This window comes from Mobula hypostoma, chromosome 11, assembly GCF_963921235.1.
Source record: "Mobula hypostoma chromosome 11, sMobHyp1.1, whole genome shotgun sequence".
In the NCBI taxonomy this organism is placed as follows: domain Eukaryota; kingdom Metazoa; phylum Chordata; class Chondrichthyes; order Myliobatiformes; family Myliobatidae; genus Mobula; species Mobula hypostoma.
In genome coordinates, this window is record NC_086107.1 from 61,973,446 (window position 1) to 61,997,745 (window position 24,300).

Genomic DNA, 24,300 nt, shown 5'->3' on the forward strand with positions numbered 1-24,300 from the left:
GGTCCTCTGTTACGCAGCTGCTGGGGATGAAACATGACACTAGCCCGTCCATCCTCCTCCACACCCTCTCTGCGAACTGACAGTGTGCAAAGAGGTGGGTCGCAGACTCCTCCTCACTTCAGTCCTCCCGTGGACAGCGCGGTGTGGAGATGACGTTCCGGGCACACAGGAGGGATCTGACTGGGAGGGCCCCTCTCACCACCAATCAGGAGAGGTCCAAGTTCCCAAGTTCCAAGTGTATGGAAGATTTACAACAGTGGAAAAGGGACTTCGGTTACCAAGAGTGTGGGGAAAACAAAATTACTCTCTTCACAGCATCGGAAATTTAGGCATGATTTGTCTGTGGATAGACTGTTTTCACAGTTAGAGAAGAGAGTCATGGTGTAACATAGGTTTGCCAGAAATATCAGAAGCATGTTTTTTATGGAGCAGGATATGATCTTGAATGAGATAGTGGTGGAAGTGAGTTTAACAGCAGTTTTCAAAATGGAATTTGGTTTGTAATTAAACAGAAAATAATGGCCAGGCTGCAGTGAATTAACTGGGCATAGAAGTAAATGATCCCGCATCAGTTTCCAAAGAACTGGTGAGCGGATATTGGACAAAATGGCTTTGTTCTATCTTGTGAACTTTTAGAACTCTAGAATGGGATTTTAATCTCAAAAATTAAACAATAAGTATAAATGAATAGAAACTCCTGAAGCAGAAACAAAACCACTGATGCACTTTAACTTAAGCAGAACAGGAGAGAGATAACCAGACAATTGAAAGGGGGAGTGTTGTCGTATTTAAATGTTTTAGGGAGATGGCCTGTATCAGATTCTTTCATTCAACTTTGGAGCTCTGTGATCATTAAAGTATACAAATTGTCCAGGCATGCTTTGAATGCGATGTGTTAGTGAATTCAGAAACCTAATGGCCTGAGGGAAGAAGCTGTTTCCCACCCTATCTTTTTGCATCGGAGTCTCCTGCCTGATGTTAGCAAAAGAGGATGCTGGATGGATGGGTGGGGTCCTTGATAATACCAAGGACCCTGCATAAGCAGAGCTGTGGTATGAGGTGATGCCGAGATCTGCCACAAGTAAGACATGAGGTCTTTTCCTCAACTGCTTGTGAACTTTGAGAAGCAAACCAACTAATCTTCATAGCTATTGGGCCCCTCTCTCCTGTCTAAAACCTTTCCATCGCCCTCCACGGCCAGCAATTTTCTCCATATTGCTTGAACTTTCTGCTTCTTCTCAATTCCTCTGGCCACTCCATCCATGTCTCCTTTAGGCCTGTTCATTCTAAGTCCTCTCACTGATATCATGATCAACAATCAGTCCTTCCCCAACAGTCAGGAACCTTCCACCTTTCCCACCCATCCAGAAACATATCACCCTTCCCACCTACCTGAGATGTACCATCCAGCACAATGACTTAGAAACGTGCGAGTCTCTCGTCTCAGCTGACTGTGAATGGGAACCTGTGAACTTTCAAAAATGGTAATCCAGTCTACTTGCCATTTTTTTCCAGGCCTGTTGAAAGTCTAATCTTCCTGATTTCCTGCATCTTTGTTCTATCTGTTTCCCACCTCTGCGTTCCCACCCTTCCCACGCAATACTGTGACCATGATCTCCTTTAACCTAGATTTTGATCTTTTATCAGATTCATGAGTTTTTTTTTCTATTAGAGTGACTATCTTATGGTGTATTGATTGTGATACTTCTGAAGGAGTGTAATAGCCATATTTCCCCAAGTATGAGGAATGTAATATCTCTATGTGGACATTGGCATTTTGAATAGTTTAATCATTAGTCATTCCAGGTTGGCTGAATCACGTTATCTAATTGCAGCAGCCCATTGTGCATCTCATTAAATATTCTGTATCATTAATTTTGATGGCATTGAATATTGGGCAGGGCATAAATGAGCAAAGCAATCCTTCGGCAAATATTTCAAACTGAATTAAGTACTCCACTTCTGTATTTTCTATTGCAGAATATTCCTTGACAGTAACTTTAAAATTCACTGGCTGGTTTCTTCCTAATCAGGTAACTGTTACAACAATTGGATATGGAGATAAGGTCCCTCAGACCTGGATTGGTAGAACCATTGCTTCATGCTTCTCTGTATTTGCAATTTCCTTCTTCGCTCTTCCTGCGGTAAGTGTTTGCCTGAATTTAATCATCAGTTTATTGTTCTGGTTACCTGAAACATGAATTATCTTCTATCTGTGCATTCATTCCTGTCAAAGATAAAAAATAAATCGAGAAAGTTATGTTGCTTTGTTTGAATTGCACTAATTCTTGTTATCCAAGAGGAATAGGACATGGAGTTCCCAACAATAGCAAAAATCTGGGTATCACCACGGGCCTCTCCTTTATAACCAGTACACCTGCCAAATAAACATACCTATGCCCTGTAATAATTATTGCATTGACTTACATTGAAAACATTTAAGTGTTTAAATGCCTAAAAAGAAATGATGTTAGTGAGCAAACTACTCCATTGAAACTAACAAGCAGTGATTAGTTTTGAAATCAGTTATGTTACAAAAATTATAACAAATGATCGGGAAACTAATTGTTATTTTTATATAGACAATAATTGGTTCCTCAATATATACAAATATGTAGATATAATTGCTAGAAAAGCAATTATATCTTGATTGGATGCGACATCAAAGGTTATGTGGAGAAGGCCGGGGAGTGGGGCTGAGGAGGCGGGGAAAGGGTCAGGAGTCAGCCATGATTAAATGGCGGAGCAGGCTCGATTGGCCAATAGCCTAATTCTGCTCCTATGTCTTATGGTCCTCTGGTCGAAAAGAATCAAAATGGAGCTTGGGGTTTATGTCATGTGTATATGGATCCATGGATACTGTAGCAAATCAGTGGATAATGAAGATTGAATGTAATGAAGTTTTCAGGACTATAAACATATCAAACTGAGCAATGGAAACACGAGGAAATCTGCAGATGCTGGAATTTCAAGCACCACACCTAAAAGTTGCTGGTGAATGCAGCAGGCCAGTCAGCATCTCTAGGAAGAGGTACAGTTGATATTTTGGGCCGAGACCCTTCGTCAGGACTAAATGAAAGAAGAGCTAGTAAGAGATTTGAAAGTGGGAGGGGCCTGAGCAATGGGGCCACAAGAACTGGTCACCAGCATGAAGCGTTGTACTCACATTCAGCATTGCTTGATAAGTGCCTCCATGAAGAGGTGATGCATAGTCAGTAGGTGTCAAGGTAAAGAGATGGTATATGGACAATAGATATATAAGTATTACAAACTCTGTTGCCTTGCCATCAAATGTATGTTTTGTCTGGCCCTGACAAGGACCATTCACGTTCATAGTTGAGTGTGTATCTATTGCCAATTCTACTCCTGTTTCTATTTGTTATGATCTTATGGTACCTTCTGAAACTTGTGAGAGGGCAAGTCAGTTGAGATCTGAATCTGATCACTACTAATGCACAGCAGGCAAAGGCAGGTTGATTCTTGATAAGTGAAGGGTTAGAAGTTACAGGAGGTAGGAGATAGACTAGAATGCAAATAACCTGTGATCTTACCGAATGGTAGAACAGGGTCAAGAAGCATACCAATACTGTCTATACCATATTTCAGCTACCACTCACACTCTTCTCTACACCTTTACTAATGTACTTCCATCTACCTCATCTCTGCTCTGCCCCTCCCAGCTCCCGTAAATTCAAAAACCATGTTGTCATGTGCCTATCTTTGTACAGAATCCCATTGAACTATAACCTTTATGTTTGCTGATGTGTACTGACTTCTGGTTAAGCGGACATTCAAATTCCCAGCCTTGCTTGCAAGTCTCAGCATAAAGGCAAAGAGATATCTGGGAAAAGCTCAGGTACAAAGCGACTATCATGATGAAAGATATATGGTGGGCAGATGTATAGAAAAACTAGATACAGTATCAAGTTCTAAAGAGGTAGAGAAGGAGATAAAAGGTTGTGGGGCTGGGAAGGAGGGAGTTGAACTATTCAGATCTCTGAAGAGCCTTTCAACCCATGAACACTACCTTACTATTTTGCTCTGTTTTTGCACAATTTTTTAAATATATTCTTGTGGTAATTTAGTAATTTGCATGTGTTGCAATGTACTGCTGCTGTAAAACAACAGATTTCATGACAGATTGTATGTCAGTGATAATAGACCGGTTTCTGATACTGATTAATCAGGGACAATGTCACAAATGCACTCAGAAGGAACTAAATAAAGGGATCAACCACTTAGCCAATAGGGGTAGACCTAAGAAATAGGGACAGGAGTTATGAGCATCTGGAAAACCACAGCCTAATTGGGTACAGTCAGCATGGCTTTGTGTGGGGCAAGTTGTTTGTTACTAATTTATTTGAGTTTATGAGGAGGTGATGAAGATGATTCGAAGATAAAAGTATGGAATTTTTCCACATGGATTTTAGTAAGGTGCTTGGCGAGGTCCCTCATGGGAGGGTCATCCAGAAGATTAAGATGCATGGAATATACTATGAGTTGGCTGATTGGATTCAGAATTGAGTTGCCCATAGAAGAGAGAGGGTAGAGATCAGTGGGACTATTCTGGCTGGTGGTCTGTGACTATTTGAGTTATACAGTGATCCATACTGGGACCCCTGTTGTTTGTGATGTATATAAATGGCCTGGGTGAAAATGTAGATAGGTGGATTCATAAGTTGCAGACAATATAAAGATTGGTGATGTGGTTGATAGCCTAGAAGACAACAAAACAATACAGGGGATATACATCAGCTGCAGATATGGGCAAAGAGATTTCAGATGGAACTTATCCCAGCCAAATTTGAAGTGTTGCAATTTAGGAAATCAAATGTAAAGGGACAGTACACTGTTAATAGCAAGAGCCTTGTCAATGTTGATGTGCAGAGTGAGACTGGTTTCCAAGTTCCTTCTCCCTGAAAGTGGCTACACAGATTGATAGGATGGTTAAGAAGGCATATGGCATGTTTGCCTTTATTAGTGGAGACACTGAGTTCACAAGTCAGGAAATGATGGTGCAGCTTTACAAAACTCTAGACAGGCTGCTTCTGGAGTATTGCATACAGTTCTGATCACCCCATTATCGGAAGGAAGTGGAGGCTCTGGAGAGAATGCGGAAGGGGCTTACCAGGATGCTGTCCAGATCAGAGGGCGTGTGCTCTAAGGAGAAGGTGGACAAAATTGTTTTCTCTGGAGCAGCAGAAGTTTGATAGAGGTTCATAAGATTAAGAGAGGCATAGATGGAGTAGGCCATAGTATCTTTTTCCCCGTGATGAAGTATCTAATACTGAAGAACATTGAGGCTATCTACAAGAAGGGTCAGAGCCGTCTCTATTTCCTGAGGAGACTGAGGTCCTTTAACATCTGCTGGATGATGCTGAGGATGTTCTACGAGTCTGTGGTGGCCAGTGTTATCATGTTTGCTGTTGTGTGCTGGGGCAGCAGGCTGAGGGTAGCAGACACCAACAGAATCAACAAATTCATTCATAAGACCAGTGATGTTGTGGGGATGGAACTGGACTCTCTGACGGTGGTGTCTGAAAAGAGGATGCTGTCCAAGTTGCATGCCATCTTGGACAATGTCTCCCATCCACTGCATAATGTATTGGTTGGGCACAGGAGTACATTCAGCCAGAGACTCATTCCACCAAGATGCAGCACAGAGTGTCATAGGAAGTCATTCCTGCCTGTGGCCATCAAACTTCACAACTCCTCCCTTGGAGGATCAGACACCCTGAGCCAATAGGCTGGTCCTGGACTTATTTCCTGGCATAATTCACATATTACTATGTAATTATTTATGGTTTTATTACTATTTAATTATTTATGGTGCAACTGTAACAAAAACCAATTTCCCCCGGGATCAATAAAGTATGACTATGACTATGACTATAATACCAGAAGACATGCATTTAAGGTGGAAAGGAGTTAAGTTCAAAGGAGATGTGCAGGACATGTATTGGTGCCCAGAATGTGCTGCCAAGGGGGTCATGGTGGAAGCAAATATGACTGGAGGTTCTTAGTTAGGCACATGAATGTACAGGAAATGGATGGATATGGACATTGTAAAGGCAGAAAGAATCAACGTGGTTGGACATTTGATTACTAATTTAATTAGATTGGCATTACATTGTGGGAGAATTGCCTACTGGTTGTTGATGGAGTAACAGTTTCTTGGAGCTGTTCCTATATTACTTACCTTGCTGATTCCAACCACTTTTGAAATCTTACTTTTAAACATAATATTGTTACCATGAGGAGTGCTAAAGCTACTAAAAATGAAGAGGACCCTCCCGCAACTTTGGACTCTATTATGGAGATGCTTTGGAAACATAAAGAAGAATTTTCTGAGGAGTTCCAGCAGAAGTTCCAGCAACTAAGCGCTGAGATTAAACAAATTGATGTAAAATTGGATTCTATTCAAAAAATCTTAACTGAACATGATAAACGATTACAGGAAACATTTTTTGGACCCAAAAATTGAAGACGTGCAAAAGCTTTGTGAAAATCAGTCAAAGTCTAATGAAAAATTAAGAAAGAGGATTATTGACTTAGAAAACAGAAGTAGAAGAAACAATCTACGAATTCTGGGCATTACACTGGGGGTTGAAGGGTCCCGTGCTCTACTGTTCTATGTTGTATCAAAACAAAGATTTTGATAACTTGATAATGATATAATGTTTAACTAGAAGACCTTAGATGTAAAGTGGTCTCCAACCAGTATATTTTTGCACTTCTTAGGCAGTGCCTCAGGATTGATGATGATTTGTTCTTTAGTAATTCAGTTGGTTCTCTCATGGTTCATGCTCTTCCACAGATGGGTGAAAGACGTGTCTGATGGGTTGTGGGGTGGAGAGCTTGTGAGGTGATACACACCTTCTACTACCCACACAGGACTTAATGAACTTTTGGTCATCTATACTGTTGCAATCGCTCCTCCACTCGGAGCAATCATGGGCCAGAGATTTTGAGCAATTGAACAAATGTTGCATTTCTTCAAGGAAGCTTTGAGCACACCATTCTGTATCTTTCTTCACCTGCCTGGTAATCTCTTCTCTAGACACACCTTGGAGCAAAGTGTGCCATTTGAGAGCTTGGTGTTAGGAAGTGAACAATGTCTCCGGCCATATCAGTTGACTATAACTTGGACTGCAGTGCTGTGGATATTGTCCTGGGAGAGGATTCTGATGTTAGTTAATTTATCTTTCCTGTGAAGTTGAAGTATTTTATAAAGTCAAGCTTAGGGATAGGAGATGTCAGGGGTAAATTTTTTATGCAGAGAGTGGTCAGTGCATTCAATGGACTGCTGATGATGGTTGTGGAGGCGGATACGATAGGGTCCTTTAAGAGACACCTGCATAGGTACATAGAGCTTAGAAAAATAGAGGACTATGGGTAACCCTAGGTAATTCCTAAGGTAGGGACATGTTCGGTACAGCATTGTGGCCTGAAGGGCCTGTATTGTGTTGTAGGTTTTCTATGTTTCTATGTTTCTATATTTTATTAGTGCCTTGAGATCCCTGCAGTAGGTAGTTCAGGTATTGAATACATAGAGGATGGCTGAAATCACTGCTGCCTGGTGGACAATGAGTTTAGTGCCTTGATCTTCAGATGAACCAAAGGCTGTGTTGGCACATTGAAGGCATTGTTGATGACTGACTTCACTGAGGGGTGACCCCTGAAGAAGTAGTCCTTCTTTTCTAGGGTCTAATTCTGAAACTAGTATTGTGTGGCAGTGTGGTGCAGCATGAGAAGGTTGATGGACAATCATTGTATTGATAATGTTGAAGAGAAGGCCCATTCGTTGATATGTTTCAGTGTTTCATTTGGCATTGTCTTGGAGCTCAGCCTCTGAGTGTGCGTAAATGCAAGTGTCATCTGCACACTTTGGCTCTAAAATGTTGTTACCTTACTTTCCCACTGGTTCTGAAGATTAGCTAATTTGTTGGAGGTGAAGCACAACATTGTGAGAGAGACATTGAGAGATGTTAGGGCAATGAATCCATCTTGCCTGACACCAGTTTTCATAGAAATTGGATCTGTTATGGATTTGATATTGATCTTTTGGCAAAACTTTGATTGCAGTGTTTTGAAGGTGATAGAGCAAATTAGGAAGTGGTCAGTCCAGTAATAATCAATTCCTTCACAATGCGAGTGATGCAAACATATTTACTATGAGGAGCCATGGTGTAAGCACTTCAATTGACTCTGGTATCACAGCTTTCTGTCATGCTGTACCATCCTACTATAACTACTATGGATCAAATTTTTTTTTCTTTGCGTGTCTCACCAGACAGTCAGTCATTCTTGTCTGGTGCGTGGTGTCAGGATCGGTCTCCTTTTGGATTAACCAGGTCATGATATGAACGTTCCTGACTCGACCCTTTTTTTTTACAAGGCCGAGCGGCTAGCTCGACGCTCAACCTGGCACGGATGGAAAGCGTGCTTGGGGGGGTGGCCCGACTTTTATTCGAACTCGGGAGCCTTCGCTCCGGAGTCCGGCGCTGATGCCTTTGCGCCACCAGCCAGCCACGATGGGTCAAATGATCAGTTTGAACACCAAAAGAAAGGTGAAATAAATTCTGGAAACTTCCTCTATGACTCCATTTGGGTAATGACATTGGCCTTCATCCATGTTACTCTTTCATCTGTGATGACCTGGTCTTGCTAGAAAAAGGTTCAGATCTCAGTTATAGGATTTCAGTGAGTCAAAAACACTTCCAGAGTCTGCATCGGTTTTTAGGACTCATTGAGTGCTTGGGATTGGCTGAACAGATGTTTTCCTTTGGCTCAGCTCTTCACTTCTTCACCCCAAATCTACTCAAAGCTCATTACATTCTTTTGCCCAGAACACTTTTCAAGGCACAGCTCTATGAGCAACAGCTTGTTGTTTTTCCAGTCAAGGCAGCAGAGATGTCTTGGTGCAGTGTCTGGTTTGTAAGTTCATTTAATGAACTAGGATAATTATCTCATTGGAAATTCCGAGATTGTGAAGCCTACTACAACAAGAAGCAGTGAAGATGAAAAGTACTGATGCTCTTGACAAACAGATGATAAAAAAAGTAATTGAAGGTTAAGACAGGTGAAAAGATGTTTGCCTACAGCAAAACCTCAATATTGACCTGTTATTGATCCGTGCACTCCACAGCCTATACCATTGCACACATTCTAAATACTTCAATATTAAAACCTACACAAGCAATTTGATTTTTTTTTCTCTTCTGCCAACCAGGGGATTCTTGGTTCGGGTTTTGCTCTCAAAGTTCAACAAAAGCAGCGACAGAAGCATTTTAACCGTCAGATTCCAGCAGCCGCTTCACTTATTCAGGTACATCATGGTCTATTAATCAATTTATGTACTGAATAGAATCTGATGCTTTAGCATTTGGGGAATTAAAAATGACTGAAGTTCTACTGTCTAAAAAAACCTACATTGATATAGCATTTAGCTTTTTGAGATCATTATAATCAGGTTATTTACCCATGAGATTTAATTTCCATCAGCAGATTTACTTTCTTTCTGGAAATTTTAGAAAATGTAATATATTTTACTTAAATATTGTTCTGATGTTACTCTTAGTCCTACCAGCAGCTCTAATTCAAAAATTGTGGTCTGTAGGATGATAAAGAAAAGTCAAGGCATTTTAATTTATTTTCTAAGAAGCTGCTCTATTGTCATCACGGTCCACACAAATGATTTGTGAGTACATTATGAACAACAACAGGAAATAAATCCCAAGTTATTTTGAGAGAATAAAAATTTTATATTGTATTAATTTTGCCAGATATACCTTCTTAATGCATTTATGATCTGCTTTTTAATCTTCTCCTATGATAGTCTGCCAGCACTTCCTCACACTGCCTGCAAACAAAGGGGAAGTTTGGTAGGTGTGGCAGTAGAGTGTATTAATATGGGAAAAGAAGAAATAATTGTACCAGTAACAGGATGTCCAGCTATTTTCTCAAGCGATGTTTTTGTAGAATAATGCAACCAGCTAGATGGTCCTGGAAGGTGGGCAAAGTACAATCAAATGCAGAGCTAGATCACAGTCATCCAGATGAAGAGAAAGGAAAGGGACCTTTTGGGGTGGTTGAGGGAAACCGTTCCCTAGTGTAACAACGTGCGAAAGATCCAAAGTGTGTGGTTCTTCTACTCCTTTGAAATTAGTCTTTGCTTTGATTGCACACCATTACCTTCACAACTTCTTTCCAGATCAGTTTTAGTTTCATCAATGTAATGCAGTATTAAATTTAGGACTGTTATGAGGACATTTTTCATTTACTGAATGAAATAATAAATGGAGTAAACTAAGTAGTGTACTTGTAGTTGTATAAAACCCTGCAATCAAGGGTTAAATTGAAGTATCAATGGAAGGAATCTAGATATACTTGATGGTAGGAAATGAATTGATAAATCTTCCCCATACAGAATAATCTCATGAATATTTCAGTAGAGTCAGAAGAAAGAAATAAATAGTTCTGAAATTTAACAGCCATTTTCTAAAATTGAAACTGAACTGATCTGAATGATATTGGGAGGAGATTTGACAGGAGTGTCACAGGCGGTCATAGATGAAGTTAGCAGAGTGAGCATTGTTGTTAGTGATGGTTCAAGACTGAGGAAGGTCAGATTCAAACGATTGAGCAAGGGACATATTGAGACAAGAGAAACAACTACTTCATGCAGTCTTACAAACAATTTGGAATTGGTAGTAGTAAAGGTTGTGGAAACACAGCCAAGTAGAGAAACTAAAAGAGAATTACTCAAGAGAAAGTTGAAATAACTTGCAGGGCTACAGGGTAGGAGTCGATTGTCTACAAAGATCCAGCATGAATTTAACTAGCCAATGATTCATTTCTAAGCAGCAGCAGTTCTATTTTGAGCCTGCTTTCAACTGTGATTTATTTTCGATTGCTGATATGATGATAAAATTCACAAAGCTCATGTTTTTGCTGGAGGTGGTGGACATTTTGAATTTGTTCACCAGGTTTGAGGAATAATGAAACACCAATGAGCTGATCTTCAGTTTTGAGAGCATTTGTGTCTCTGAGACTTAATCACCACATAATTGTGAAATAATTTGTTCTGAACATTGCAACAAATGAATTCAGTATGAAAACCAAACCTCTTTGTAAGGAAAAAATATAAGTGCAGAAAATCCTCAGGAGGTCAGGCAGTATCAATGCAAAATGAACATTTCATGAATTTGCATCAGTTGTGCTCCTAGTTCAAAAGAAATACTTAGCTGGTTTAAAGTAGAGATTTTAAGCAGCTTTATTGATTTTGTTCCATTTAGACATCATGGAGGTGCTATGCAGCAGAAAACCATGAATCTGCAACATGGAAAATGTATGTTCGGCAACCTAGCAAATCCTATGTTCCATCTCCAAGTCCAAAGACAAAGAAACCAGTGGTAATAACAATCTTCTATTCTATTTCTTTACTTTGACACCCTCCTTCCAAACTCTTGCCTTCCTTTATCTACTGCTCTTAGTCCTTTTCCTATTTCTCTTTAGGGTGGTAAAGTGGCAAAGCTAGTAGAGAAGTTGTCTCAGAGCTTCAGTAACCCAGGTTCAGTCTTGTCTTCCAAAGTCATTTATGAAGAGTTTGCACATTTTCCTTGTAAACATGTGGGTTTCCTCTGGGTGCACCAGTTTCCTCCCACATTCCAAAGACATGAGGTTTGGTAGGTTAATTGACTACCGTAAATTGCCTCTAGTGTGTAGGTGAGTGGTAGAATCTGGAGGGAGTTCTTGGAAATTTGGGGTGAATGAAATGGAATTAGTATAGTAAATGTATGCTTGATGGACTTGAACTTGGTCGGGTGAAAAGTCTGTTATACAAACCTATAAGGCAAATCTTATCCAGACACGATAACTAATTTTGTTTCAGAAAAATGCTGTAAGTGTCATGCCACCATACGCACACACACCTGATGTGATCTTACACACCCTTTCATTCCTGTCCCACTCTGGATGTGCACTTCGAAAAGCTTTATCATATGCATTGTAAAAACTGTTTGACTAACAATGTTGTTGACTGCTTGGCATTTTTAGGTGAAAAGAAAGAGAATGAAGTCTGATAAAGACAACGGATTGAATTCTGAGAAATCACTGAATGTGCCCAATATCACGTATGACTATGTTTTCGATAAGGATGACAAGAAATATGAAAATTCAAATATCGATGGATATGATTCATCAGGTAGGAGAGATAATCAAATGTAAATAGACAATTGTTGTCATATTAGTCAATAACCTCCCAATGAGGTATTTGATGAGTTCAATGTAGCCTCAACAAATATTTAGAATCAAAATGGACCATGCTGAATTTATTTAGCAGATCAGACAACATTTGTGGAAGAAGCAGGGCTAACAATTCAGAATGAAGTTTTGTTTCTTTCCCCATGGAGGTTACCTGATGTGCTCAGTATTTCTGTTTTTCTTTCAGATTTCCCACATCTGCAGCTTTAGTTTCTGGGAAATACTTGAATAATCTTTTTTTTTACTGTTGGGATGAACCAAACTAATTCATTCAACTTGATAACAAAATTATAATGTGCAGTCATATAAATGTTTCAATTGTGTTTGGAAAGCTAGGAACATTAGGAAAAGTCCCACAATTAGCAACATTCAGAAAAAAATTCTAAATAAAAGTCCGTAAAATATTATATTTTATCCTTTTAAAATGAGCTGCTTTTAGTTAAAAGAGAGAGGCCAAGCATTTGACTACATAACACTTTGAGCATTTAAGGGTCTAAAATATATATATGAGTGTGGTCCAGTTTGCTTAGGTTAGTTTTCCTATTGCAGAAATGATCCATTAAGCGTACTGGTTCTCCAATACACAGTAAATCTTCAATACCAGTTAAATATAGACTGTAAATTAAATAAATTCTTAAAATGGCCCAACCATGAATTATTTTGTCTAAAAGTAATTGCTTAAGAAGTCCAGAACATGTCTTCTTAACCAATGAAGGCAAAGAATTCACTTCTCTATTATTCTCAACAATTAACCTTTAAATAGAATGTTTAATATAGCAAAAGAAATCTATAAAGTCATTTGAAAGTTGTCCAAAAGTTTCTAGGGTTTAAAAAGATGCCATAAAGGAGGAAAGAAAGATTGAAAAGTGGTGGGATTTTTAAGGTGGCAATTTCAAAGCAAAAGGCCTTGGCAACTAATCATACAGACAGCAATGATGAAGCTATTAATGTTAGGGAATGATATCCCTGTACGTTAAGAAAGATGAAGGAATTTACCATATCTTGAAAATTGAGGGTCAAGTATTTTAAAATCAAGCATGAAATACTAGATGTTTTTAAAGAAAAAAATGTCAGTAAGTGTGCATTAAGTCACCCACATGATATGCCATAAAATTATCAGATTGCTTTCCTCCTTGAAACACAACTATATCTTGAGAGAGTACTTCCTGTGGCTAGAAATTATATCTCAAGGGAGCATAGTCGTGAATAATGAGTTTGCCATATAGTAATAAGATAAGAAGAAATTTCTTCACTCAAAGTTCTGCGAATCTTTGGAATTCTGCATCTGCAGACACTCAGTTGCTGAGCTGATAAAGTCTTGAAGTCAAACAATATCAAACTTCACAAGGCTCATGAGGAATGACAGACTTCAAGCCATAGATCAGCCATGACTTTGAATGTTAAATGTCAAAAAGCAAAAAGTGAAAGGGAACACGTGCTTCATCTTTTACTGGCCACTCCGTTCAGTCGTTTTGTGAGTTCTGAAGTTAAGTTGAAAAATGCAATGCGATTTGGGTAGTTCCTATGTTTATTATATATTTTCTATATTGAGTGTAGAAATTATGCTCTGCAGAGCTAGCATGCAAATGCTGGTTACTTTCTCACAAAACCAAATTAGCTACCATTTAATTTCAATTTCAATTCATGAGTAAAATAGTGAAAACTTTATTACTTTATTCATTTGCAAATTCACAATGACATTTTAAATGTTTTTTTTATATATAGCATAGCGAACAAGTTGATAGGTATTCCAACAGAATCTTCCACAACAATAATCCCAGTGTGTGTAGTCATTGTTGCTTGAGGGTGTGTCAATCTAATAAACACTTTAAGATATATAAGCTGATTTTATCTGTGTTACTTGCAGCTGTCAACTTTTACTATAGATTTGCATCTTGCTATTTTCAATCTTATTATCTTCAATGAAAGTTTATTTGAAGCTGTAAATTGAGAGTCTAGAGAGTTTAAGATGAAATAGATAAACTTAGTATCAAACAAATTACCTTTCATCTGATAAGGATATAGAACCTGAAGTGAGGTACCTAGAGATCAAATTAGTACTCATTACTTGATCCCACCACTGCCAGTAAGGAATTTGTATGTTCTCCCCATGACCATGTGGGTTTCCTCTTGGTGCTCCGATTTCCTCCCACAATCCAAAGATGTGTCATTTGGTAGGTTAATCGGTCATTGTAAATTGTCCCATGATTAGGCTCAGATTAAATTGGGAGTCTTTTGGGCGGCGCAGCTCGAAAGGCTGGAAAGGCCTATTCTGCACTGTAGCCCAATAAATAAATAAACAAACAAACAAACAAAGAAATAAATAAATAGAATTTTGGTGCACAATTCTTAAAGCAAAGGTGAGGCAGAAAAAACTTATTAAACTATCAATAAAATGCCTTCAGAAAGCTAATGTATTTTATAAGATCTACGTATACTGATAACAATTCACTGATAGGATTTAGAAAATAAACCTTACTAATTGCATCTTTGTTAAGAAGCTTGAGTTGAAAAGGCCTTTGAAAAGAAGCTAGAACGTAGTTGATGAGACTTGATACTTGCGTGTGGCTAATCTTTCCGATTCTGCATTAGTGGGGATCACAAAACTGACTCTCCAGTGGCCTTATATAGTGAATTCTTACAATCCAGCTATGGACTTTGCTGGTTTTGCTGTGTGAGGTTTATCGAGTGTGGAATGTTACAGGTTTTATACAACTGTGTCATGCAGTAAAAGAACTGGGGAATGTTGGTGTTTTATCTTTTGATAATAAATGTAAGATAAGTGCCAAATATTTTGCTGTTACCCCAATATGAGAAGTTTGCATAGACTCTGGAAGCAACAGGAATTAGAGACAGTAGAAAAAGTGGCAGAAACTTTTTATGTGCTGGTAAACCACAAAGTGGGATGAAGGACAGAAAAAGAAAAATGGAAAAGGGGGGAAGTAGGTAAGTTATTTCTGTCTGGGTCAGGAGGCATGCTGGAGTTAAAAAAAAACAAAGATCAAGCCAGGCAGAACAGTCACAGTGTGGACATAGTGAGGGAAAACAATGACCAGAGGTAAATGTGAATTAAAGGAGAATAAGCAGGAGGGAGATGGTTAGATGAAGGAAGTTCCGTTTCCATCCTTGGTACATCATCAAAATGGAGACCATTTATCAGTACAGTCCAATGTGTACTTGATATCAATTACTCATGTCTTATTCGTCTTATTTTTCCAAAAAAAAGCCAATAAACTTTGTTCTATTTTTTTCTTATGGAGAAAAAAGCAAAGAGCACAGTTGGCAGTACTGCAGTGGCTTCCTTTCACTGGCACACTCCTTCCCTCCACCTCACCTCAGCGCCATTACCATTATGGTCCCTTCCCTTTCCCATCCAAGTTCAAATTCAAGTTTATTGTCATTTAACTGTACACCCCTTCCCTCCACCTCACCTCAGCGCCATTACCATTATGGTCCCTTCCCTTTCCCATCCAAGTTCAAATTCAAGTTTGTTGTCATTTGACTGTACACCCCTTCCCTCCGCCTCACCTCAGCGCCATTACCATTATGGTCCCTTCCCGTTCCCATCCAAGTTCAAATTCAAGTTTATTGTCATTTAACTGTACACCCCTTCCCTCCACCTCACTTCAGCGCCATTACCATTATGGTCCCTTCCCTTTCCCATCCAAGTTCAAATTCAAGTTTGTTGTCATTTGACTGTACACCCCTTCCCTCCGCCTCACCTCAGCGCCATTACCATTATGGTCCCTTCCCGTTCCCATCCAAGTTCAAATTCAAGTTTATTGTCATTTAACTGTACACCCCTTCCCTCCACCTCACCTCAGCGCCATTACCATTATGGTCCCTTCCCGTTCCCATCCAAGTTCAAATTCAAGTTTGTTGTCATTTGACTGTACACCCCTTCCCTCCGCCTCACCTCAGCGCCATTACCATTATGGTCCCTTCCCGTTCCCATCCAAGTTCAAATTCAAGTTTATTGTCATTTGCCTGTACATATCTAAAACCAAATGAACCAATGTACCTCCAGACTATAATGCACCCACACAACATATCACACACAGCACATAAACCAAAATATTACACTATCAATAAATTAATGAAATATAATTCAAAATCCCTGTAGCAAAGTGCAACACTGTTCAGAAGTGTTTTTTGTTCATAGAAAAGATGAATAGGACAAGAAATGTCACCGTTTGTTTGAGCTCGAGTGGCCGATGCATCCATACACAGTCCATTTGGTTAGGTGATCTTGATCTTGCTGAAGCTTTGTATGCCATATCCTGCTAGCAGACACCTCCAACCCATCCCTGTTGTGACATGATGTTCCTGCTTTCCCATCACATCAGTGTCACCCCGTCATTTGTAAACTTGGACTCCGAATTCATCGTTCGGCTTTTTTGCATCCACATGGAACTCCAGGCGACTAAAGTATTTTGTAATGTTTTGAATATGTTCAACATTGAAATTTTCTGACTGTTTTCCCATCTCTCTCTGTCTGTGACTCCTCTGTCTGTAACCTCTCTCCCACTTCTGCAAGTATACAGGAAAAGCAAAGATGTTGAAAACAACTGGTAAGTTACCAGCTGTCCTAGACTGTGGTTGTAGACCTGTTTATGTTATTTTTAAACTGGAGCTTTCAGTGCTGTGACAAATGCTGTGGGTGATGTCTCTTGCAAACTGTGTCTTGGTGATTAGTTTAGAGCGATAGAAACCTGTGAAGTTCAGCAATCGGAATTAAGCATGCTCTGTTTCTAAGATGAAGTTCCAAAGCAGTGCATTCTCTCTGCTATTTTTGTGTCATTGCTAAGTACAAATATTGACTGCAGTGTAGGTCTACGCCAGGAAATTATTATCTGCAGCAGAAAAGGTCAAGACCTCTGTAGCTAAAACAAAAACATTGCATTTTTAATTAGAGGATTAGGAACAACAGGGTAGTGAGAAACATTTGGACCTCTTGAAGATGGTTAAAGTAAAATAAGGAAATGAAAACAAGTTGAATGATTACCTCTCCATTTATAATAGCAGAAAAAGACAGTGTTGCACATCATAAAGAAACTAATATGGAATGGGGGGAACTATTCTTTCAAGTTAACCTAAGCAAAATCATAGTAATTAATAAAGCAATGCTGTTAAAAGGTGAGATTGTTTCCAACTAATAAAAACTTACAGATCTTCTCTCACTAGGGTATGGAACTTCCAAGTCCCTGCTGGAAGTTACTATTGTAACTGCTGGTACAAGCATCTTTCACTAATCAGTAGATTTTGAATGACCTGTGGTCATCCACTGATCTTCCAACTCACCCTATATTCCCTGAGCTCGCCATGGATTGGCTATACCGCCATGGACAATCTAGGAATGCCTGGGCAGCTGAGTGGTGGGAGGTACATCAGTGCCCTGTAAAGAATTGCACAAGATAGAACAGGAGCTGAAGATCATTGATAATTGATAGAGTTATGTCCACTGGATTTGATTGGCGAGAGGAACTGAATGTTGTCCTAGTCATGTCTGTTCTGATCATCCCTACACTATAGATGTTTATATTCCAAGGCATTTAGAAATGTTCTTTTGAGAACTCTTCGCCAATGTTGAAACTTGTGGAACTGAAATGATATTATTGTCCTGGCATTGAAGTTAGCTAAATGGGAGAAAATGGAAAGTAGGAATAACAGGCTGAAAGCAAAAAAGAAACAATCATTGAGGTGTACCACAGGATTCTTCTTAAACACTCATTAAGTCACATTATAGGTCTGATTAATAAATGCAAAGAATGGGCAAAACTGCAGCAAATGGATCAACATAAAGCAGGCAGAGGAGAACATTTCCTGAATGGTAAATATCTAGAAACAAAAGAGGCCCACAGAGTGAAAGAGCACTACAGCCCTCGTAAATGGGCCTTTCAGCCCATCTGTTCTGTACAACAAACTATTATTCTCCCTAGTCCCATCAATGTGTGTCTGGACCATAGCCCTTCATACCCCTCCCTTCCATGTACTTATCCAAGCTTCTTTTAAATGTTAAAATCAAGCCCATATCCACTACTTTCATGGCAGCTCATTCCACACTCTCACCACCCTCTGTGAAGAAAGTTCTCCTTAAATATTTCACATTTCTCCCTTAACCCATGACCTAATCTCACCCAAGTTCTGTGGAAAAAGCCTGAGCAGCACACACAAAATACAGGAGGAACTCAGCAGGTCAGGCAGCATCTATGGAAAAAAGTACAGTTGACATTTTGGGCCGAAGCCCTTCGGCAGGACTCTACATTTCCCGCATCTGCAGATTTTCTCTTGTTTGTGGAAAAAGACTCCTTGCATTTGCCCTGCCTGTAACACTCAAAATTTTATATGCCTTTATCAAATCTCCCCTCATTCTCCTATGCTCCAGGGGATAAAGTCATAATATGTTCAATCTTTCCCTATAACTCAAGCCCTCAAAGCCTGACAGCATCCTTGTAAATTTTCACTTTACAAGTGAAGTAAACTTTCACACTTATTAACATCTTTCTTGTAGGTAAGTGACCAGAGCTACATATAATACTCCAAATTAGGCCTCAATAACATTTTATATAACTCCAACAAAACATCCCAACACCTGTACTCAATACTTTGATTTATGAAGGCCAATGTGCCAAAAGCTCTCTGCATGACCCTGTCAACTTGTGACACCATTTCAAGGAACTATAGATCTGTATTCCCATCATACCTGATTAAATGTTTCATGCTGAAGTCCATTCAAACAGGTTATTGAAAGGTTAAACACAACTACAGAGAATAAAAGAACTAAAGAGCTGCTGGCCTTTCTTTCTAGAGGACTGAAGTTGTGAAGGCGGAGGTAGTGGTGCACTCAATTTTGTACTGATTACATGACAGCTAGAATACTGAGAGCAATTCTGGACACCACTCCCTTGGAAGGAATCATTAGGCATGGATCTAAATTACAAAATCCCCAAGGATTATATAATGAAGAGGATTTACACAGATTACAGTGACATTTTCTAGAGTTTATATAGTTAAGAGATTATTTGGTTTTCTGGATATTAGGGGGATCTAATAGTTTGAATGGAAGGAAACTTTCTGTTGGTAGGGGAGTCTAAGACTTCTACACAATTGTTTATAAGTTAGAGGCAGAACAAATGAGGAAAATGCAAAGGAGCATAGAAACTGGAATGATCTTCCTCAAATAGCAACTGATTGTTTGTGATAGCTATTAATTTTAAATTTTACTAATATGATATAAATTTATCAACCAGAAGGTTAAGGGATATGGATTTAGATTAGTCAAAAGCTGATTGAGTATCACAACAGGCTCATGGAGATAAATGGCTTATTCCTGTTTCCTGACTGTGATTTTTACTTAGAGCTGGAAAGATTATAATTTGACCAATCGATGTAATGAAGGCCAATACTGAAGTCATTATTTGTCATGTTGGAGCACATGCTTTTATTTTTTGCAAAGAAGAAGGAGTCTTCTCTTCTCATTTATTGCTCATTTTGTTTTGGCGCATATCAACCTTGCTTTGTTGGTGGTCAACTTTGTGTAGCCTCGGTTTTAGAACATAGAACAGTAAAGAAGAGGAACATGCCCTTCAGCCCACAATGTTGTGCCAAACTAATCAAACTAGTAATTTATTATCTGATTAAACTAATCTGTTCTCCCTACAAGGGGGCCATGTCTCACCATTCTCTGCATATTCATGTGCCGATCTAAGAACCTCATAAATGCCACTTCCACAACCACTCCTGGCAGCACATGCCAGGTACACACCATTCTGTGTAAAAACAAAAATGCCTCGCACATCGCCCTTGAACTTACCCCAGCTCACATTAAGTGCATGCCCTTTGATATTAGATATTCCAACTGTGGGTCAAAGATACTGGCTGTCTACTTCTAAGCCTCCGTAATCGTATAAACTTGGATCAGATCTCGCCTCTGCCTCTGTCACTTCAGAGGTAACAATCCAAGTTTGTCCAACATCTCCTTATCACACATGGCCTCTAACTCAAGCGGCATCCCATGAAATCTCTTTTGTACCCCCACCCCCCACGCCTCAACACCCTTCCTAGAATGGAGAAACCAGAATTGAGTGCAACTTTTGTTTAAACCATGAAGCCCTTCCAAAGATAAGTCATAGTCATAGTCATATAATAGTTAAATAGTAATATGTAAATTATGCCAGTAAATTATGAAATAAGTCCAGGACCAGCCTATTGGCTCAGGATGTCTGACCCTCCAAGGGAGGAGTTGTAAAAGCACATGGTTTTGTGCTGTATGGAACAAATAAGTTGCTATTCAATGAATTTTCATTGCTCTCTTGACAATAAAAGTACCAGATGTCTCAAGTGCCATTACTGCAATTCTCTCGGAAATATTAGGGGATTGGAATGTGATGCACTTCACCTGGAACTTAGTGGTACCGAGGAGGATGTCAGAGCCTATGCCACACCATCTCTGCCCCATCCCATTCCTTCTGTATAGTGGACCTTGCAAAAGCTCAGAGATCATGCTCCACTATTAAGTGTTCTTTGACAACTGATCCTCCTCTTCCCCGCTTCTTATGCTTAATATATTTATTTCTTGAGATATAGTGCAGAATAGGCCCTTCTGGCCCTTCGAGCCACACCACTCAGCAGTCCCCAATTTAATCCTAACCTAATCTTGCCGCGTGGCCAAGTGGTTAAGGCGTTCGTCTAGTGCTCTGAAGGTCGCTAGTTCGAGCCTTGGCTGAGGCAGCATGTGTGTCCTTGAGCAAGGCACTTAACCACATATTGCTCTGCGACAACACCGGTGCCAAGCTGCATGGGTCCTAATGCCCTTCCCTTGGACAACATCGGTGGCGTGGCGAGGGGAGACTTGCAGCATGGGCAACTGCCAGTCTTCCATACAACCTTGCCCAGGCCTGCGCCCTGGAAACAGTCCAAGGTGCAAATCCATGGTCTCACGAGACTAACGGATGCCTATATATATATAAAAACATGGGACAGTTTGCAATGACCAATTAACCTACCAAATTGTACGTCTTTGGATTGTGGGATGAAACCAGAGCACCCAGAGGAAACCTACACGGTCACAGGGAGAATGTACAAACTCCTTACAGGGAGCAGAGGTGGAATTTGAACCTGGGCCATCTGTACCATAAGGCGTTGTGCTAACCACTATGCTACAGTGCTGCCTCATAGTAGTTAGCACAGTGCTTTACAGTACCAGCGGCCCAGGTTCAACTCCTGCCACTGTCTGAAAGGAATTTGTACGTTCTCCCTGTGACCGCATGGATTTCCTCTGGGTGTTCCAGTTTCTTCCCACAGTCCAAAGATGTACTGTTTGGTAAGTTAATTGGTCTTTGTAAATTGTCCCATGATGAAGCCAGAGTTAATTCGGCTTGCTGGGCAGTGCGGCTCGAAGAGCCTGAAGGTGCTACTCCATGTTGTAGCTCAATAAATTAAAAAAAATATTTGAAATAATGATTTTCATTCCCACATCAAGTTCCTGTCACTTTCAAAATTTTAATTTATTCCACAAATCCACCTCAATCTTAATTAATCTCTTTTTTTATTCGGTGACCTATTGTCCGGGCATTATTATAGGCTTACATCATTATTTATTGCAGATATATGGGAAATGGGTTCACTCCACAGGTTATAGTCCCATGTATTGATAATTGTTTCTTGATTTGTCTCTTTCATTAATGCTGTCTCATTTCACATTATGTAATGGTAAGAATCGAATGGATTGAAGTGCAGAAAAAGCATTTCCTTCTGGGCAGGTATGGAGAAAATGTTTTTATTCTTTCTTCTGTAAGTAATGGTTGTCTTCCTTCTGTTTATTCCCTTTTCTCCTGTTCTCTGGCTGGTGACCAAGTTCGTCAGCATTCTTGGGCTTCCTTTTCTCCACTCTATTCCTTCAGCTCTCCTCTTCCTCAAGGTAATGGCCAAGTCGGATGCAAGAAATTGATTTGAATTGATTAGAGATTTGAACTTCATCTGATATTATTCAGTACAAATGCTTCCACAGCTTGGTCAATTGAGACCTGTCCCACTTGGAGTTGATGCAGTGTTGCTAAGATTGTCTTTATGATGTACAACTCAGTAAAGTGATTGACTTCAATAACTTAAAGATGAAAGAAGTTCTCTTCCTGATAAGGAAGAAACAGAGTGGATTCAATTAGTCTGAGCTAGGGTTCTGTCGTGAGCGCCTCTCTGATTTGATAAAAAGTAAAAAGGTGTATTTTATATCACTATGCCACCTATTACCAAGCCATGCAGGATGAGGAATTCATCCTCTGTCAATATGTACACATATTGTAGCAACTGTGTGATGTACTCTTCTTCCAATTTATGGCTACCAAAACCATTGGATTACAGCTGTCATTATATTAGAAGAGAATGAAGACAATTTTCTATCACCAGTGTATTTTAAAGAATAATTACTGATAATAACGATTGATCAATTAATTTACTAATTTTTTCTTGAAATGCTATTGGAGCAATGCCAACTGGAACACTGCGGAAAAGTTGTTATTCTTTTTCAAACAGTAGAGAGGGATCTTCACATGAAACAATGACAGAATTAAGTAGGACCTCAGTTCGCTTTCTCAACCAAATACTATGGGTTTTTTTTTCCAGATAAGCACTGAAGTGAAATCACACAATGGAGCTTACACCCACTGCCTTTAGACCAGATCTAAATCCATGTTCACAGGAATTTGGTCAAAAAAGCATAATTAACATATTGACATTAAAATCTATGCCATTTTTTCCATTGGCAATTTCCACTAAAATTTCCTGGGAATCTTACGGGCTTAAATTGAAAAGTGTAAATTTGAAGCAACTAAACCATTAGTGGTTGACTGAAAATGAAGATCTTAAATCATATTCCTTCTTTTCATGTTCTTGAGTAGGACAATTATATTCAAAGTGATTGAACCATCTTTTCTCTACGACAGCTGGCTTGATAAAGAAAAAAGTGATTATAGAACATTGAACTGTACAGCGCATGAAAAGGCTCTTCAGCCTCCCTTCCCCTTGTTGTGCCAAGCCAATTAAATTTGTAATCAAATCACTGATAAACTAAATGCTTCTACCTACACAATGTCCATATTCTCTCACATTTATATGCCTACCTAAACGTCTCTTGAAAGTCTCTAATGTATCTGCCTCGACCATCTCCTCAGGCACCCAACACTCTCCATATAAAAAGAACCTGCCCCTCACTTCTCCCTTGAACTTACAGAAGCTACATTACATCTCCCATTTTCCTACCCACCACCTATACCTTTTGAAACCTAAAGCTTCACAGCTTTCTAAGATGTCAAAACTCCTCCAATCCTGGCTTCTTAACTATTGCTAGTGTTGTTCACCTGTGTATTAAGTTGTTTGTTGCTAATCTGTGGAAATCTCTCTCCAAGCTGTTCCCTACCCTGCCTGTCTCCTCTTCTTGCTCCAAAGAAAGTAGTACATTCACCAACTTTTATTTACTTCTCTAGACATCTGTACAATTTGTCTTGTCATCTGCAAATATGGATCTAAAACTTTCTCTCCCCAGTTATTAATATGTATGATAAAATTTAATTGCAACTACACCGATTCCAAATGTGAAGTCATCACTCCCATACACCCTCCTTCAAAGTTTGTGATTTCCTTCTATTTGGTGGGTGATCTCCAAATTCCAAAGTAGTTCCTTCATTTTATTAGCCTTATTTTAAATGTATTATTCATATGCATTTTCCAGCAGTCCCCGTACTTTGGAAGTACTGTAAGACATTTGAACTTTTCTGAAAGGTATTATAAAATGTAAGCTAACTTAGCACTGTATCTGTAAAACACCTTGCACCTCTCACCACCTTTGAATTCTGAAATACGTTCTCCTTTGTGTCTTCTTGACGTATCTTTCTCCATGTAATTCCATTATTTTATCACCTTTGAGTAGTAGATTATTACCAAGTCTTGCATCACATTGAATTTAAGCATAGTCTGCCATTTAGATGTCTATATGGAATGTGCCCATTAACATTCTGGGTAAAGGTGTGTGACATACCCACC

At 39.3% G+C, this 24,300-nt stretch overlaps 1 protein-coding gene across 1 annotated transcript in view; it reads left to right on the forward strand.

Moving 5' to 3' along the window:
• The window catches only part of LOC134353791 (potassium voltage-gated channel subfamily KQT member 1), an 876,116-nt gene that overhangs the window by 276,753 nt on the left and 575,063 nt on the right, over window positions 1-24,300 (forward strand). The window contains exons 8-11 of the mRNA XM_063062179.1: window positions 2,034-2,144; window positions 9,233-9,328; window positions 11,298-11,414; window positions 12,058-12,205. Of these exons, the coding sequence (XP_062918249.1) occupies window positions 2,034-2,144; window positions 9,233-9,328; window positions 11,298-11,414; window positions 12,058-12,205 (472 nt within the window). The remainder of the gene's footprint in view (window positions 1-2,033; window positions 2,145-9,232; window positions 9,329-11,297; window positions 11,415-12,057; window positions 12,206-24,300) is intronic.